General features: G+C 29.7%; 1 protein-coding gene and 1 non-coding gene across 2 annotated transcripts; both read left to right on the forward strand.

The window, feature by feature from the left end:
* The first annotated feature begins 3842 nt into the window (after positions 1-3842).
* TRNAM-CAU (transfer RNA methionine (anticodon CAU)) lies at positions 3843-3914 on the forward strand. Its single transcript has one exon. It is a non-coding gene; the product is annotated as a tRNA-Met (tRNA).
* A 1732-nt stretch (positions 3915-5646) lies between these two features.
* Positions 5647-15074, forward strand: LOC124836812 (actin-related protein 2/3 complex subunit 1A-like). Its single transcript, XM_088092912.1, has 15 exons — positions 5647-5809; positions 7845-7930; positions 8330-8406; positions 8536-8630; positions 9247-9316; positions 10466-10535; positions 10959-11032; positions 11118-11160; positions 12065-12146; positions 12666-12754; positions 12864-12949; positions 13175-13238; positions 14117-14223; positions 14447-14502; positions 14609-15074. The coding sequence occupies exons 1-15, from the start codon at positions 5740-5742 to the stop codon at positions 14665-14667; spliced, it is 1128 nt and encodes a 375-aa protein (XP_087949038.1). The 5' UTR covers positions 5647-5739; the 3' UTR covers positions 14668-15074.
* The last annotated feature ends 1586 nt before the right edge of the window (positions 15075-16660 follow it).

Genomic DNA, 16660 nt, shown 5'->3' on the forward strand with positions numbered 1-16660 from the left:
TGGTGTTTGCATTTACTTTTTAATTTTCATCGAGTTTTTACACCGTTAAGATGCTGAGATCCCGGAAACCGCGCCACAAGTTTATTGTCTATTCTAGTCCCCCCATCTTTAACCATACGTTATAAACTATTCATAAGAACAGAGTTTAGATATAGTTTTTCGCATATTTTAATGAGTGTTTTCTATTTAGAGCTAAATCTTTTGTTTGATAACTAACTTGTTTGATTTTAAATATGTAAGTTTAATTACTAGTTTCTTCTCTATAAAAATTACTTTACTGATTAAACCGAAATTATATTTTTATTAGGTGGATTGCGGGATAAAATTTCAGTGCTTATTACATAGAATAATATTAAAAAAAAGCAAGTAAAAGATTCTATTCAAATTGTCCTATTCACACTATTACTATTTGCCACTTAAATTTGGTATGGTATTGTAGTTTTAGCAAATTAAAATTTGCAATTGGAAAGAGTTTTACAAGTTCATTATAATCATTCACGATAAGTCCATTTCACGGGGTCGTTCTCACTATAATAAGTAATGTAACGATTGCATTAGTCCTCTTAACATAAGTCCTTTTGATTCTGTCAGAAATGCAATATAAAGTTTTAAGTCTTGAATAGTCCCGAAAGGAAGGGGTTGGTTTGCAAGTAGACTTTTAGCAGTTCGTATATGTGTATTTTAGTGAGAAATATTATATATATATATATATATATATATATATATATATATATATATATATATATATATATATATATATATGGGGTTTACTAATTTATTTAAGGACTTTTCTTAGTTATTAGATATTTTAATAATTTTAAAATTTAATTTAAAATAAAAAAATAAAAGGTAGTTATTTATTGATTGGTAAGTTATTACTTTTTATTATATATTTTTTAAAAGGTAGTTGTTTTTTAAAATAAAAAGTAAAATAGAAGGTAGTTGTTACTTAATAAAAAATAAAATAATAAATAATAACTACTCATTTACAAGTACATGGACCATAAATAACTATCTTTTATTTTTTTATTTTAAATTAAAATTTAAAATTATTAAAATATCTTTAAATTTAAAGTTGATTTGTTTTAATAGGAATTTTTTTTAACCTAAAACTTGGTATATTTGTTAAAATATACCAACTAAAAAATCCGTAAATTAGTAAACCCCTGTATAATATTTTAAATTGAGTTTTTATTAATTTTTTAATGAAAATAATGAAGGTAATTTATTGTTTTACATACAGAATAATATCATTTATATATTAACCACATAAACAACCTCATATATTTTAACACATGAATATAAATAAACAAAAGATAACAATTCCATCACATAATTAACAGAAAAATTAAAATATAAATATTTAATTAAAAAAATAGGAAAAATAATTTTGAATATTCAATTAAAAATATTTAAATCTATAAACTTATTTAAGCTTATAACTTTTAAACATATTATTTTTGTTTCTCAAAATTATTACTCGATATTTCTTACTAATTACATAACACATAAAAATTTAGTAACTTATATGTTACTACCTGTGTACATATTTCAACAAGTCATTCACGGAATAATATACTCATGAATCATGCTATGCTATTTCAAGTCTCATTTTCAACAAATACGATACCTACGAGTAGAAAAATAATCAATATTTAACTTGAAGGACCTAATAATGGATAATTAAATTTTAAATTATTGAATTTTATGCAAATAAAAAATGTCACTCAAAGGAAACTTTACACACAACATGAACAACAATATTTTTGTATGAACAATATAATATATCTGAGAATTTAATAAGAGAAAATTGGTAAGTTCTTTTCCTTGTTTAGGTGACAAACTAGTGTTTAAATGCATCACATTTTATTTACTAGTCCAATTAAAGTACACAACATTTTCATCATATTAACTTGAGATTTAAAAAATTATCATTCTAAAAATATTTATTCTAAACCCGAAAATTCGGTTCTTAAAGAAAACTAAAATTACATATAAAATGAAAAGAGAAACTAAATTTTTAATTAACTCTAATTTATTAAATATAAACATTTGCCCACTAATAATACATAGAAGTTAAATTCTTTATATTATCGTGTTGTTGTGTTGCTTGTGTTTTTATCTAAAATGCATACAGAAATATTCTAAATCCTAAATAGTAGTAAAAATATTAATAGATTTGTCCTACTAATTCAAGTTTTTTTTCAATCAAAATGAAGTGAAATTTGACTAAGTCGATGATCATAACCAAAAATCTCTAAATTTAACCTAATCGGTTTATATTGAAATTTGACCGTATTCATCTATGTTGTTCATAACAAAAATTTGGTGAAATTTGACCAAGTCAATTCTAACTAAAATTGACAAAGACAACTTTAATTGATATTTGACTAAGTCAGCTATAGTGAAAAATTAACCAAATTCAATTGAATCGGTCACAACCAAAATTTGATTAAATTCAACCGAATTTGATCGAGTCAGTTCTAATTAAAATTTGATTGAATTCGGTCAAATTTTAATTATAATGGATTGTTTTGTTGTTTAATCTCGTGATTATGGTTGTTATTTTGAAATTTGAGTGTATTTTTCTTTATTCATTATATTTATTCAATTTCTGCAACTGAATTTAAATGTAAGAGAATATGTTTGGAATACAGTATTAGAATCTCATTCAATAAAATTTATCTACATTTAATATATTTTCAACCACTGTTAAATCTCTTTATATTTTGATGACACTTTTCGAACATGTCAAGGAATAAGATGTATTACCTACATTTCCCATGTTTTAAATGCTTTAGTCTTGAAGACTAATACAACAAAAACTTTGATGTAAAATGTCCTTCTTCAAAAATATTTTGCCCTTTTTATTGCGAGAATTTGAATTCTGTTATACGTGATTTTCTTCTAATTTGATAATTTCTTTATTTATTTTTACTGGAGTCCTTTTTTTTCTGTCTTCGTAATTACAATTTATCATATTTTGAAAAATACTAGTTTACCTTAGTTTGATAGAAAAACTTATTCCAACTTTTCTCAAAGAGTTTTAACTTCTAAAGTTGTTTTTTTACATAAAAAAAGCATATATTAATCATGTATTCATATCCCAACGATCATATAGCTCCATTGAATCACATACAATGAGAAAAACATCACACGCATGCCAAAAACTTAAAATGACTCAACGAAAAAACAAATGTTGAACTTACTCTTATTACAAATTTGATGGGATAAATTTGTATTACTTCTAGCAAAGATTCATATAATATACTATGATCTTCAAAGAAGTGAAAGTAAGAAATAAATCTATAATAAATATAGAGAAATGATATAGAATATATTTTAGAAAAATAGTAGCTTTTATAAAATAAAATTTGATTAATTAATTTTTTTGATACGATCTTTTGATAATAAAATAATTAAGTATTGCTTATAAAATTATTTTGATTTTCTTTTTATGGTCTTTAATTCTAATTAATTTTTAAAATTATATTTTTTTTAGAGCTTGGGCTTTTCTAACATATTAAAGTTAATTAATATACATTAAATGTGAACATTTGATTAATATTTTCTTCTTCTTTTATAATGATTAAAATATAAAGAAAGCAAAATATTTTAAATAATTACGTTGAATTTGAAATTAAGGTGGGTTATCCCTAAGATGAGATAAAACTATTGAAGTACAATATGTTTATTTAAAGAAAATAAAGTTTAAGGATTCCTAAAAATAAATTAAATTTAGGACGTGCGCTTATAAGAAAAATAGACCTCAAAATTATTTGGTTCTCAGTTTTGGCCGGTTTTCATGAATTTGAATAATTATTGCGAATTGTATTTCAACAATCAGAGTGGCGCAGCGGAAGCGTGGTGGGCCCATAACCCACAGGTCCCAGGATCGAAACCTGGCTCTGATAAGGAGTGGCTTCTGCAATTTTTCTCATAATTCCTTTCTTTTTTTTTCTTTTGATCTTGTTGTTGTTCCTTGGACATTATAATATATTTATCCTCCTAAGGACATTTTATGATAAAATATGTTGTAAAATAATAAATTAAAACTTCAATTTTTTTATTCTAAGAGATTAACTAGATAACTTAAAATTAAATAAATTCAAATATTTTCTAAGAATAAATAATTTGAAATGATTCACATCCTTAAATTTATGTAATTGGTCTGTATATTATTTATTGAATTAAATTTTAGTTAAAACATTGTTAGCTTACCTAATATAAACGTATTATTGGCTTGATTGAGGTTTGAGTGTCAGAATCTTAAAATTTTTTTTATAAATATTGAAGAAAGTTTATTTCATACTAAAGTTGTATGCGATTATTATTTTGACTGACACACCATTCATTAAAGTTATCTTATTTATCATATTAGTGAGAATTATTCCTCATTTCTCATTTTCTTAAGGTAAGATTGTCTTGATCAATATTAACCTTAATAATGTTCTTTGATTGACTCAAAACATTATTTTTAAAGTGAGTTTTTTTTTTATTAGTTGGAGTTTCTCACAACAAATATTGAATATAGATATTTTTTGACAACATAGGTTGAAATTACTTCTCGATCAACATTAGTTAAAATTTGTATGACTAATATTAGAAGAAGTTTTATACTGATGTCAAAGATATTTTTTACATTTTTTATTGATGTTAATAAGAATTATTTTTTGTTAATATTATTATTATTGCAAATCATTGTCATTTTTATTAATACTAGTTCATTTTTTCCCAATGATTATTAGGGAGATTATTTTTTTAGTAAATATGAACTGCATTTTTTTAATTGATTTGTCATTAATATCCTGGTATTCTTATCGTTGTATATAGTATTTTTTTTATTAATAACACCACTATTAATATTTTTTAGTATTTTTTAAGAGTGGTAAAGTTGGTTGGGTCTAACGGCGATCCGTCAACCGACAAAAAATAAGTCACTCTAGTTAAATGTCAGATAAATTTTTACATTAATAATTTGTCTAAATGAACACATTTAAATTTAGTAAAGTTAAATTAATAATTACCGTATTCAAATAAAATATTTAAAAATAAAACAATTTAAATTTAATGTAGTTGAATTTGTTTATAAATTATGAAATTCTATATATAAACATAAGAATTACAGTCTAATAATCAGGTAACACCAACAATATTGTAGAAATTATTACAGTCTAATAATTTTCCATTCAAATTAAAAGAAATAATTTTCAATTATATTTGAGAGAGTGAGATGTTAAGATTCAAAGTGAGGTTATTTTTTTCTTAAATAAAAAGAAATAAGATGAATAATATATAGAAATAAGACTTACAAATTAATTATCTTACAGTTGAAGATGGTATTTTAATTTCTTAAATAAAATATCCGATATTTCTACTCTAAAATACGCAACAAAAAAAATTAATCACTAAAAGTTACTAAAGTGTTACTAAAAAAATACTAAGAAAATAGTGTCAACAAAATATTGAAAATTGTTACTAAAAATAAAGAATGCAAAAATCACGTTTGATAAAAAAAACAATTGAAATAAACAAATAACCAATAATGCATAAGCTTTATATCTTTAAAAAGTTATAATTAACCATTTTTTAAGTTTGAAGTAAACTAATTTTTGAACAAAATATTAATGAGTAATTCATACTCAAACAACCCCTAACTAACCCCGTTCACTTCACTCCAATTCACCGCCAGATCTCGTTCTATTCTGTTTCACTCACTGCACAAAAGAAAGAGAAATAATGGCGGTCATGGCGGTTCACCAATTCGCGCAATGTATCACTTGCCACGCCTGGAGCGCCGATCAATCTAGTAATTACTCTCTGTCTTTCTCTCTTTATATATATATATGTTTGAATTTCTTTATTTTTTCAGTTTGGATTCCGACAAATTCACTGTTTCGAGAGAGAACAGAGCACGCCTTTCGCTTTTTCTTTTACCAATTTTAGGGAATCCGATTCGGCGATGGTTTGAATTTGATATTTTCTGTTCGTCTATGGAATCTGGAGTTTTCTGATTTTGCAGATGCGATTTTGATTGGATCTGATTTTATGTTTTATTTTGAGTTTTTTTTTTATTATTATTTGAAATCGAACGGAGGCTGTGGTTTGTGGAAATTAGAAACCTTCTGCACGAAGATTGTTCGATAGCGAAGCTGATAATCACCACGTGTGGAGTGTTGATGTTTTCTTTGCTTGAATTAGGAAGCGTTTTGTTCCTGAAGCTTGGACAATTGTTCATTTTAGTGTGTTTAATTTCCTGGGGAAATTGTGTAACTTGTTTTATTGTTTTGATGATCAGTTTGAGTAATTTCGTTTGTGATTTGAATTTGTTTGAGTTTTGCGCAAACAACTGCTTTGTGATGGTGGGAGAATGGTATTGTTTACGAAGGAAAATATACTTGGTTATATTATTGTGAACCTCGGTCGTGGGTGTATAGAAAACTTGAGCGAGAGTTACTAAGTCGTGGACCCAAAGCAGAGCATAGGATGTTTGAAGAACTTGAGTGAGAGCTACTAGAAGTTGTAGTGTGCAATGTGAAATTTTTTGACACGGGGAGGGGAAAAATTAGGAGGTTGAGCAAAAAGTTTTGTTCACTTTGTTTGGATGTTTGAAATGTCAAATTGCTGTGACCTAAAGTGCTCATAAAACAGGGGTTTTGGAGCTCTTAACATCATGTGTGGTGCATTGCAATGTGCAGCTACAATTACTGCTACTCTGCTATTTGCACATGGAGGGTAAATCCCTATTTTGGCCCATGGAGGGTAAACCTAGCAACAATTGCTAAATTATGTTCTGAGACCATCTTGAAAAGGGTTCGTGTCTAACACAATTTTACAAAATTAACTTGTAAGTTTAAACTTGGATGTCACTCATATTTGATTTTAGCCATACCACTAGTCGGTGCGAAGTCTCCAATATCTATCATTTTCCTGTTTGCTTTAGAATATGGAAAACCCTCCTTTTCGTTCCTATACAGTCATTTCTTTTTTACTAGCCTGTGCTTGTCTCATCTACCCTCATGAGCTCAAGTCCATTCGTTGCTCGCAGTACCTATGGTCATTCCCAGCATTTACCAGTATTTCTGGTCACTGAGTCTTGTGTTATCTCAACCATGCATTTCCTATGCCCATCCGCACATTCTATTCTCTGGTGACCGAATCACATGTTGTCATTCAACTCCCCACTGTTCTATTCTTTTTGACTGTGACGTATTAAATAAGAATATCACTTTGCTTTTGAATATATATATATATATATATATATATATATATATATATATATATATTACTATATTTTTTTTTACAAGGGGTATAGTCGCCATCTCATAATCTACTATCCTTCTATAGCACCTTTTGTGGTTGACCATTCCGTGTTACAGTCCAAGATTGACAGCTATGCTCATGACATGTGTAATCGAAATATTTTTGGACTTGGAAGTTTGATCTCAACTAGCAAGATTATAGTGGGAATATTTTCTGACATTTAGTTCCTTGTTGCTAATGCATTAATATTAGGAAATTTATTCCAAGTTGCTGTTTTGGACCAAATTGGTAATTTTGTCTCAATACATAATAATTAATTGTTATAAAGCTCGTCAAACGGTGGATATAATTTAAGACGCTTCAACATTTTCCTTTCTCATGCAAATGTAATTCCCGACAGGACTTTTCCATGAATATGATATGCAAACATTTTAACATTTCATGTATCAGTATATTCTAAGATTAAGAGTACAGTTTATGGGTCTTACGATAACAAATCTATTTTTTATTGTATTTAAGGCATATTATTACTGCCTTTGTTGATTCTTCAAATATTATAATATGTTTATCTCCTTCTGTAGTGGTCGCTTTATGTCCAAACAATAATGAAGTGCACATCTATAGGTTGGTTGAAGACAAATGGGAAAAGGTGTATGTTCTTCAAAAGGTAGTATGCTAATATTCCTCCTTTTGTTTCTTTTAAAATAATGTTATTAATTATGTACTTTTGTTTGTGGCTTTGATCACAGTAATAAATATGTAAGACTGATCTTTTTAATGCTTAGTGATTAAAAAGTTAAATTCGACTGTCAGAAGTGATTGGAATGGCAGTAAGAATGAAGGCAATTTTCAAACTATAAGTTGTACTACATTTATGGTGCATATCATATTGTTCTTTGAACTACTATACGAGTCTCCAGTAGCATTTGATTTTATTTCCATGAAGTCAACTCTGATGCCAATAATATAATGATTTTTTTTTTCTAATCCAACTCTGTTTATGGTGGATTAACTAATTTGGTTGGAGATTTAGTGAATAGTTTCATTTCTTGGCTTTTTTTCTCAGCATGATCAGGTAATTTCTGGAATAGACTGGAGTGCAAGATCAAATAAAATAGTTACCTCATCCCATGATCGGAATTCGTGAGTGCCTGTGTGATTTAGAACATTAAACTTGTCATCCTAGGTCTTGGTGACTTTTTAACATTGCATTTTTTATATATACACAATACATAATAACAAGTTTAGATGCAAACCACGTGTTCTTTGTAGATATGTCTGGAACCTTGAACAATCAGAATGGGTGCCAACTCTTGTTATCCTTAGATTAAACCGTGCTGCTCTTTGTGTTCAATGGAGTCCAAAAGGTATTTAGCATGTTGCCGTGGTTCATTTTCTATATGCTTGTCTTCTTAAGTAGATATACGTCTATATCCATGAAACTTCATACACGGAAAATAATTACTCCAAAAGTTATGAGTTGTCTGCCTTCTAGAGTTAGAAAATAATTACTCCGAAAGCTGTTAGTTGTCTGCCTTTTAGAGTTAGATAAGCAATTTTTTGTTTCCAAGTCATCCCATAATTTAAAATACATGTTTACGAGTAAAAGCTTTTCTTCCTTCACAACCCCTTGCACGATTAGATTGCAGTTAGTGTCTGTGTTGGAAGAAGTAATGACTAAGAGGCTATCATAAGCCAACTTTAGTTATGGCCTTGTCGTGCATGTCTGGTACAATTTTATACTTGATCAAATTTTTACCCTCCCAAGTCTTGGGTGCAATGTTAATATTGGAGGTTTGATCCTCCAAGGTGCCACTTCCGTCCTTTCTTACTCAAGTGTTTTCACCTTCTTTCCAATATCCTTTTCTTTTGGGGTTTTCCTATAATAATTGTCTAAACCTTTTTTGTTAACTATTTTGTAATTTGTTGTTAAAAAAGTTATATGTTATGGTTACGATTCATTTCCAATTTTTGTTTTGGCAGAAAACAAATTTGCAGTGGGGAGTGGAGCCAAAACTATTTGTATATGCTACTATGAGCAGGACAACAACTGGTTTCTCTTTCTTTCGTTGCACTTTATTACCCTGCTTCTTTAGCATCTTGGCTACAATAAAAAATAAATGTATTTAACATGGTTATTTTCAGTGTTTTAACCTCGTTAGATGCGTTTACCTGCAGTTTGACTTCCCCTAGTAACACCACCATGACTAATAGTTTATTTATTTGTATAAGAGAAGCGGAAGCTCAAAACTAGCAGTAAAGAGAAATTTCTTAAATGTGAATTAGATGGCTTGTATGGTTAAAGGGGAAATGGAAACTTACCCAATAAGTTTACAATTTTTCAACTTCTAAAGAGAATTTACCGAGTGTGTCATCGTTAATGCAGTGAGACCCCAAAAAAGAAAAAACGTTTTTTAAATTTGACACTTCAACAGTGTCTGACACATCTTGTATATATGTTGTATCTGTTAGAACATGGAGAGTTTATGAAAGGAGAAAGGTGAGGAAGAGTACTTAACGGCTAAACATTTAAGTGGGGCGGGGAAATGGTCTTTATAAAAGGACCTCTTTTATTGTTTTGAGGAGAGGGTTATGATTCTTGAGTGTGTAGACCGGTTCAAAACCTGGTGAAGGAGGTTAAGCTCCTGGTATCCCATTGTATTCTTGATTCTTTTGATGTGAATACCATACAATTATTTACCCAATTCTTGCTTTGAGATTACTGAAGTGTGTGACTGAGTGAGATAGTTAGGATTCTTACCCAGATTCCTAACAGTATCTGTGTCAGCATGAGACATGGGGACACACATTGAATTGAAGAGCTATGTCTCTGCTTCATAAAATGTCTTGGTCGTGTCCTTAACTTGTTCATAAATCTTGCCTTTGATAATATTTAATAATTCAAATTGGTGGAGTATGCTACTTTCTAGTTAATTTGGGATTTAAGATGACGTTAGTTAGAGTTGTTTTTGTAATGTATTTTCCATTTTTTTATCTTGATATTATTTTAGCAATTAGCATGTTATATGACTCAATCCAATTCATTGCTTTCATGAGGAAGTTGGGTTAAAAAAATTCCTAAACCCGGCCATTCCTGTGGACACACAGTTGACATAATTGGAACATCGAATTTCATAATAGTTCATGGATCTTTCTTTTCTTTTCATTGTTTATTCATTTTATATTTGTATCTGCTTTGCAGGTGGGTCAGCAAACTTATCAGGAAAAGACACGATTCTTCAGTGACAAGTGTTTCTTGGCATCCAGATAATGTTAGCCTGTCTTTCTCATAGATAAATTGATATTCCAAGTTTTTGTTTTTATTTTGTAGTAGCTACTGAAAGCCTTTTTTGTATACCAAGCCAGCTCTAAGTTGCATTTGCTTGGCTAGCTGAAGAATTCTATAATTTGGCTTCTTTTTTTTCGTATGGCTATATTTGTTGATTGCTATTATAATTTATATGTTATCCTATATTTTATGTATATGCCATTTATTTATCTCCTGTATTCTAAATTCCTTTTTCCTCTATTGTTTTACCAAAAAAACGTATTGGCCTGTTAAATTATTAGTTTCAGGCTCAAATTTCAGATAGTTGTGTTTTTCATGACATTGATAATTGTGTTCTGAAATATATTTTCTATGTGATGTAAAATAAATCCTATGCACAACATCTTTGTTTTTCTTTGAACTGCAGATTTTTCTTGCGACAACATCTACAGATGGGAAATGCCGAGTATTCTCCACCTTTATTAAAGGCGTTGATGCAAAGTATGATAAAAGGATCTTTGAATGGAGCCGACTTTTTCTGTTTATGTTTTTATATCATTCAAGTTTAAATGTTGAATTGGTACAGGGATTCAAAAAAGGGTACTTCATCAGATTCAAAATTTGGAGAGGTTCAATTTTAACTCTTATTCCACCTAAGATTTTTTTATATTTATGATCTACTTAATGGAAAATAAATTTGCATACATGTTGCAGTAAATACATTTCTTGTGAAGCCTGTTAAATATCCTATGAACGTATTATTTACCTGTTGGTGATTGTAAAGTTGAAATGATATTTAAAAAGAAGACTCTGTGAAGGTTTGATGCCTGGATTTATATATTTTAGCATACTGATCAGTGACTGAATGCAGCTGAAAGAATTGATTTGTATAAGATTATAATAATGAACTGAATATCCAATTAGCTTTCTTGTCAACATTTTTTCTTCTATCTCTTATAAAACAGAAGAAAATAGAGATATTGTTAGGAATAAAAGAGGGAAGTAACCTAATACCGAACGGTAAGGAAGGGCGAAGTGAAGCCGAACGGTTCATGAGAGGAGAAACCGAACATTAAGGCAAGTGAGGCCGAACAGTAAGGACGGGGAAGTGAGGCCGAACAAAGGGACATGGGAAGCTAGAGGGACAGGGGAAGCTAGGCCGAACGGTGTGAGAGGAGAAGCCGAACAGTAGAGGCTGATTGTTTTACCACTTAGGAAGAGGTGCGAGAATGAGATACTATAAATAGTCTTTCTGTAACTCTATTAAGGGGGTATTTTTCTTTTGGGTAAAGACTAGGCATATTTGCCAGTGGAGGAAGATAGGCTTCCTTGGGGGAGATTACACTTGTAATTTTCATACTTTACAGAATTAATAAAATACTTATACATACATTTATCTTGTGTTAATCGAGTGTTGAGGTGAGAAGAGAGTATAGATTAGGTTATCGTCATAAAGTAACCTAACAGATATGAAATGAAAAGACATGTTGGCTAAGTGTATCTTCTGCTGATACTGTTTTTGTTGTCCAACAGCTCATTGTTCAGCTTGATCTCTCGTCATCTTGGACATTTGGAGTCAAGTGGTCACCAAGTGGCAATACTCTAGCATATGTAGGTGAGGAAATTCTTTCCTCTGAATGGTTACCCTCTGCTAGCTTAAGATTGTGACTGCAAGTTAGATGCTTTTGCTGAGGTTTAGTTATCATCTTTATGTTTTAATTAAAGAAGAATTTTATAGATAAATTTTTTGGTACTATCAGGTATTCATGGCACAAATGTTTTTGTCGACACATTATATTAAAATAAAATATTGGGCTTCTATGTAAAATCACGGAATATTCTGAAATTATTTTATTTTATCAAGTCACGTTGTGTCTTTTACTTTTGAGCATGTTGAGACAGAGAGAAACAAGAGAGCATAGGTTAAATTTCGTGTGTCAAGACTACGACAGAGCTATTGAATCTATAGGGCAAAAACATATTTACAAAATATTGAGCACATAGTTACAAAATATTTAGTTACACTATATTAAGCTAATAACACATATAGAATCAATTTAATTAATCTTAATATCCACCATTATTATATTTACAATGTTCTAACACACCAACTATAATTGTTAATTTTATACAGGTCATAATTCTATGATATATTTTGTTGATGATGTTGGTCCTTCTCCTTTGGCCCAAAATGTTGTGTTCCGTGATTTGCCCCTCCGTGATGTGGGTCAGCATCCACCCTGTCTATCTATTTTTAGTTTTCCATTGTTTTCTTTTTGCTTATTGACTGATATTTTTGGAACTGGGGGAACATTATATGACATGCTTTCAGGTACTATTTGTTTCTGAAAGAAAAGTGATAGGTGTAGGATTTGATTGCAACCCAATGGTTTTTGCGGCGGATGAAAGAGGAACTTGGTACGTGTAAATTCAGATATTTGTGTTTTTGAATTATCCTATCGTGACTTTGTCCAATTTGTATGCTGCAGTATTTCCACTTTCTAATCGAGCTAGAATTATTGTGTTTTTTAATCTCTACATAATGACGCTTTTAATTATCTTTCTAGGTGTAGGAAAAGTGTTTGTTTTGTCTCCTCATTTATTTTTACTAATATTTGAATGTGTTTTTTGTTTTATCTATAGGAGTTTTGTCAGGTATCTGGGAGAACGGAAAGCAGTATCTTCTGCATCAAGATATGGCTCACAGGTAACTGAGATTCTTGCGAAAGATTATTCAGTATTTAGCTATGAGAAACGTGAATCTCCTGCTGGAAATCAATTTCATTAATAGTGGTGGCTAACTTGAAAATACTGATGGAGTTGGGGCATGGCTAATAGAGAGAATTCCTTGTCCTCCTACGTTCCTAACGCAATTAGATTTTGTCAACTTGGAAAGATCAAACAAAAATGTGAGCAAAAAATTATGCTGTCAGCTTGAGGGAATCATAACTTCCATTTTGATGTCTGATGAAGATACTGTCATCGTGCCAGCATTTAGCTGAACCCCACAAATTAATAAAAGAAAGTTGCTGTTTTAACCTACCAAGGAATATGCATAAGAATCTCTACTTGACATAGTTTTATGAAAATAAAATTTTAATTTCGAGAAAATGGGAAAGTACAATTTAGCAGAGGATTTAGAATGGAACCAACTGCTAAAAGGAGTATATTAGAATGTTGTTATGGTAAATTGTAACACAAGAGCTGTGAAAGGTTAGTCTTTTAAAATCTGCGACATAAAACGAACTGATCCAACCACCTTATCTGGTTTTCTGTGTCATCTACTAGTATTAATGCATCAATTCTAACTTTTTAATGCTATACCGGAACAAAAAAATAGCGTCGGTCATAATTTGCAAATTTGTTTATCGAGAGACAAAAAATGTAATTAAGTATTTTCCTCGTTATCTATACCTCATTGTAATGTGAACTTTGACAGATGAATCAAGCTTAAAGATAGGTTAGCACAAGGTCATAAGTTGTAGGCTTGTAGATATTTCGTTTATTCTTTGTAGTATTTCTGTATATGTTAATAACTGGAGGTTTACTCTTTCCTTCATTTCTCAAATTATGTCTTTTAATCAGTTCTCTGAAGCATTTGGGAAGTTTTATGGTCAATCAAAGCATGGAGTGAACAACGATGCAGTTGAAACTTCAAGAACTCGTGGAACTGTTCATGAGAACTGTATAAAGTATGTATGTTCTTCATAAACTGTACTTTCTCGAAATGCGATTGGTTATGTTACATATTTTCTTTGTAAAATGCTAGCTTTCTCAATTCTACAATATTGTAGCGGTTTCCATTGTTCTGTTCAATTTTCATGCCTCTACTGCCTGCAACACCATGACAGTGGGATTCAGGCAACTTAGTTCATATAAAATGCTAACGACTGGGTTGATATTTGGCCTCTATAGTTGTATTATACCTCTTGGGGATCGTGGAAAAATGATTAGGCGTTTCAGCACATCAGGTTAGCGGAGAATGATGATCATCTAAAATTTTTGTTATTTTTTTGTGCTGATAATGTTAGTCTCGAGAAGGCTGCTTTTTCTAATGCTTACACATTGAACATACAGGATTGGATGGAAGAATTGTTCTATGGGATTTGGAAAATGAGCAAGACCTGTTAGAATAATAAGCTCATCAGTAAATCGTCACATCTTCATGGTAAAGCATCTGAAGTTGATTGTTGCATGAAGCATCTGAAGTTGATTGTTGCATGAAGCATCTGAAGTTGATTGTTGCATGAAGCATCATACCTTGTAAATTAATTTGGGTATGAGGGATTTAAGTGATCTCTTGTCATTATAATGAAGACTTGAAAGTGTCAGATATTTCAGCCCCTAGAGTATGTCTGTAAACTCTACCTCGATGTTAACGTATTCTCTTATTCAATATTCTGGCTGTTGTTTTCCATGCAATCACTCTCCGGAAAGGATATATAACCAGTAGTATTCTTGCAAAGGAATATCAGTTTTATTGTTAGAGGACTTAAATGTTTTTCCTTTATTCTATACGTGATAGATATTTTCATTTCTTCCATATTTAAAGTGGTTAATGTTTTCATCGTAAAACTTTTATTTCTCATAAATCCTTATGTACAATGGAAGTTTGTCCGTTAAGTATAATTTTCAAATTACTTTTTTGTACTTTTAAATATAACAATTTTTCGTTTGACTTTATTTTTTTTGTTTTCTAAGTAAGTATTAATGGCTTTTACTTTAGTCTTTGCTAAAGCTTTTGTGATTTTTAGACTGACACTTTTTTAGTTTTAGTTTTTTCAGTTTGTGTAGTTAGTTTAGCAATGACAACTAACAAGATAAAGAATAATAATTAAAATAATTAAGACGATGAAGACGAATTTAAATTAATACAGTTATTTTTAACCTCATTTGGCTCATGTTTTGTGTAAAATTTATACTATCCTTGATAGAGGATGCTTACTAAATTAAATGTATACGCAAAGTTGTCAATTTTAAATTCACAACGTTTATCCAAAGTAGTAAACTTGAATGTAAAGTAAATTGGCTAAAAAAAGCATAACATATTATTAATATTAACCCTTACATGCAAATACTATATAATTACTTTATTGAAAGGCAAAGATTTAATGCTATTGAAAGAATCATACATATGGCCACAAGTAGTGACAAAAAGTTTTAAAAACGAAAGATCAAAAGTAAGCACGATAACAGTAAAAGATCAAAGCTGCTTGGATTTGCTTCTGAGCTAAAAGTAAGATTCTATTGTCGGTTTCTAGTTCTTGAGTTATAAAAGCTTTTCGATGTGTAATTGGTGAAACAGTTTTCAATTCAAGGTGAACCGTTAGCTCTTACCTTTTGTCAATAAGTTTTGGGAATAAGAGATATCAATGACTACCACAATCGTTGCAGAGCCTTGAGAGAAAGGGTGGTTTCTCACAAAGTCTAGCACTATGTTCTTCATACCTTTTCATATTTAAACAAGCTAATTTCCCGTAAACATAAAATTTTGAAAATCATCCACTCAATAATTTTACAATGTAAAAAACCTTATTCTTGAAGTTATTCATTAAAGGATTTAAACTCAAGATATCACAGTTTAATTCCTTTATACTAAAAATCATTTTATTTATTTATAAAGAGTTAAAAATTTTAGGTGATGCTATTTCAATTTTTTTATTGCATTGTTTGTTGCTTAATGAAAATGATCAAGACTAAGTTTCTCAAGGAAACTTTTATAATAGGATTTCGCAAGGTACTGTGGTGTAGTAATCTACACTGTAGATCTTGTATACAAATACCCTTCTCCTGATAAGTTAATTATTACTTGTATGCATACAAACACCATCTAGATAATAAAAAATAATTTACGCCTTAAATTTCGACGTACCAAACTATACTACTACACTTTAAATTACACACTTTTTTTTATTATGATTTAAAATGGTTTCTGGACCCTACCCTTGTCCGTATCCATCGTTCAGGAGGAACGAAGTTTCCTCATATTGGCACGTTCTTTTGGTGGGAGCGGTAAGACATATTTTCTAAAAAAAAAGTTAATAAAAAATTGATATATATAAATTGTTTACATTTACTTATATTTTCTTATATATTTTTTTCTTTTACTTTTAAAAATATAAAGATTTT

Source organism: Vigna umbellata, chromosome 6 (assembly GCF_029865625.1).
Source record: "Vigna umbellata cultivar VRB3 chromosome 6, Vumbellata_1.0, whole genome shotgun sequence".
Lineage (NCBI taxonomy): Eukaryota > Viridiplantae > Streptophyta > Magnoliopsida > Fabales > Fabaceae > Vigna > Vigna umbellata.

What these genes read in the sequence shown, in the direction of transcription:
- LOC124836812 (XM_088092912.1), top strand. Translation starts at nt 5,740, where the DNA reads ATGGCGGTCATGGCGGTTCACCAATTCGCGCAATGTATCACTTGCCAC. An exon ending in GTGATTTGCCCCTCCGTGAT is followed by an intron (nt 12,755 to 12,863) that starts GTGGGTCAGCAT and finishes ACATGCTTTCAG; the next exon opens with GTACTATTTGTTTCTGAAAG. An exon ending in TAGGCGTTTCAGCACATCAG is followed by an intron (nt 14,503 to 14,608) that starts GTTAGCGGAGAA and finishes TTGAACATACAG; the next exon opens with GATTGGATGGAAGAATTGTT.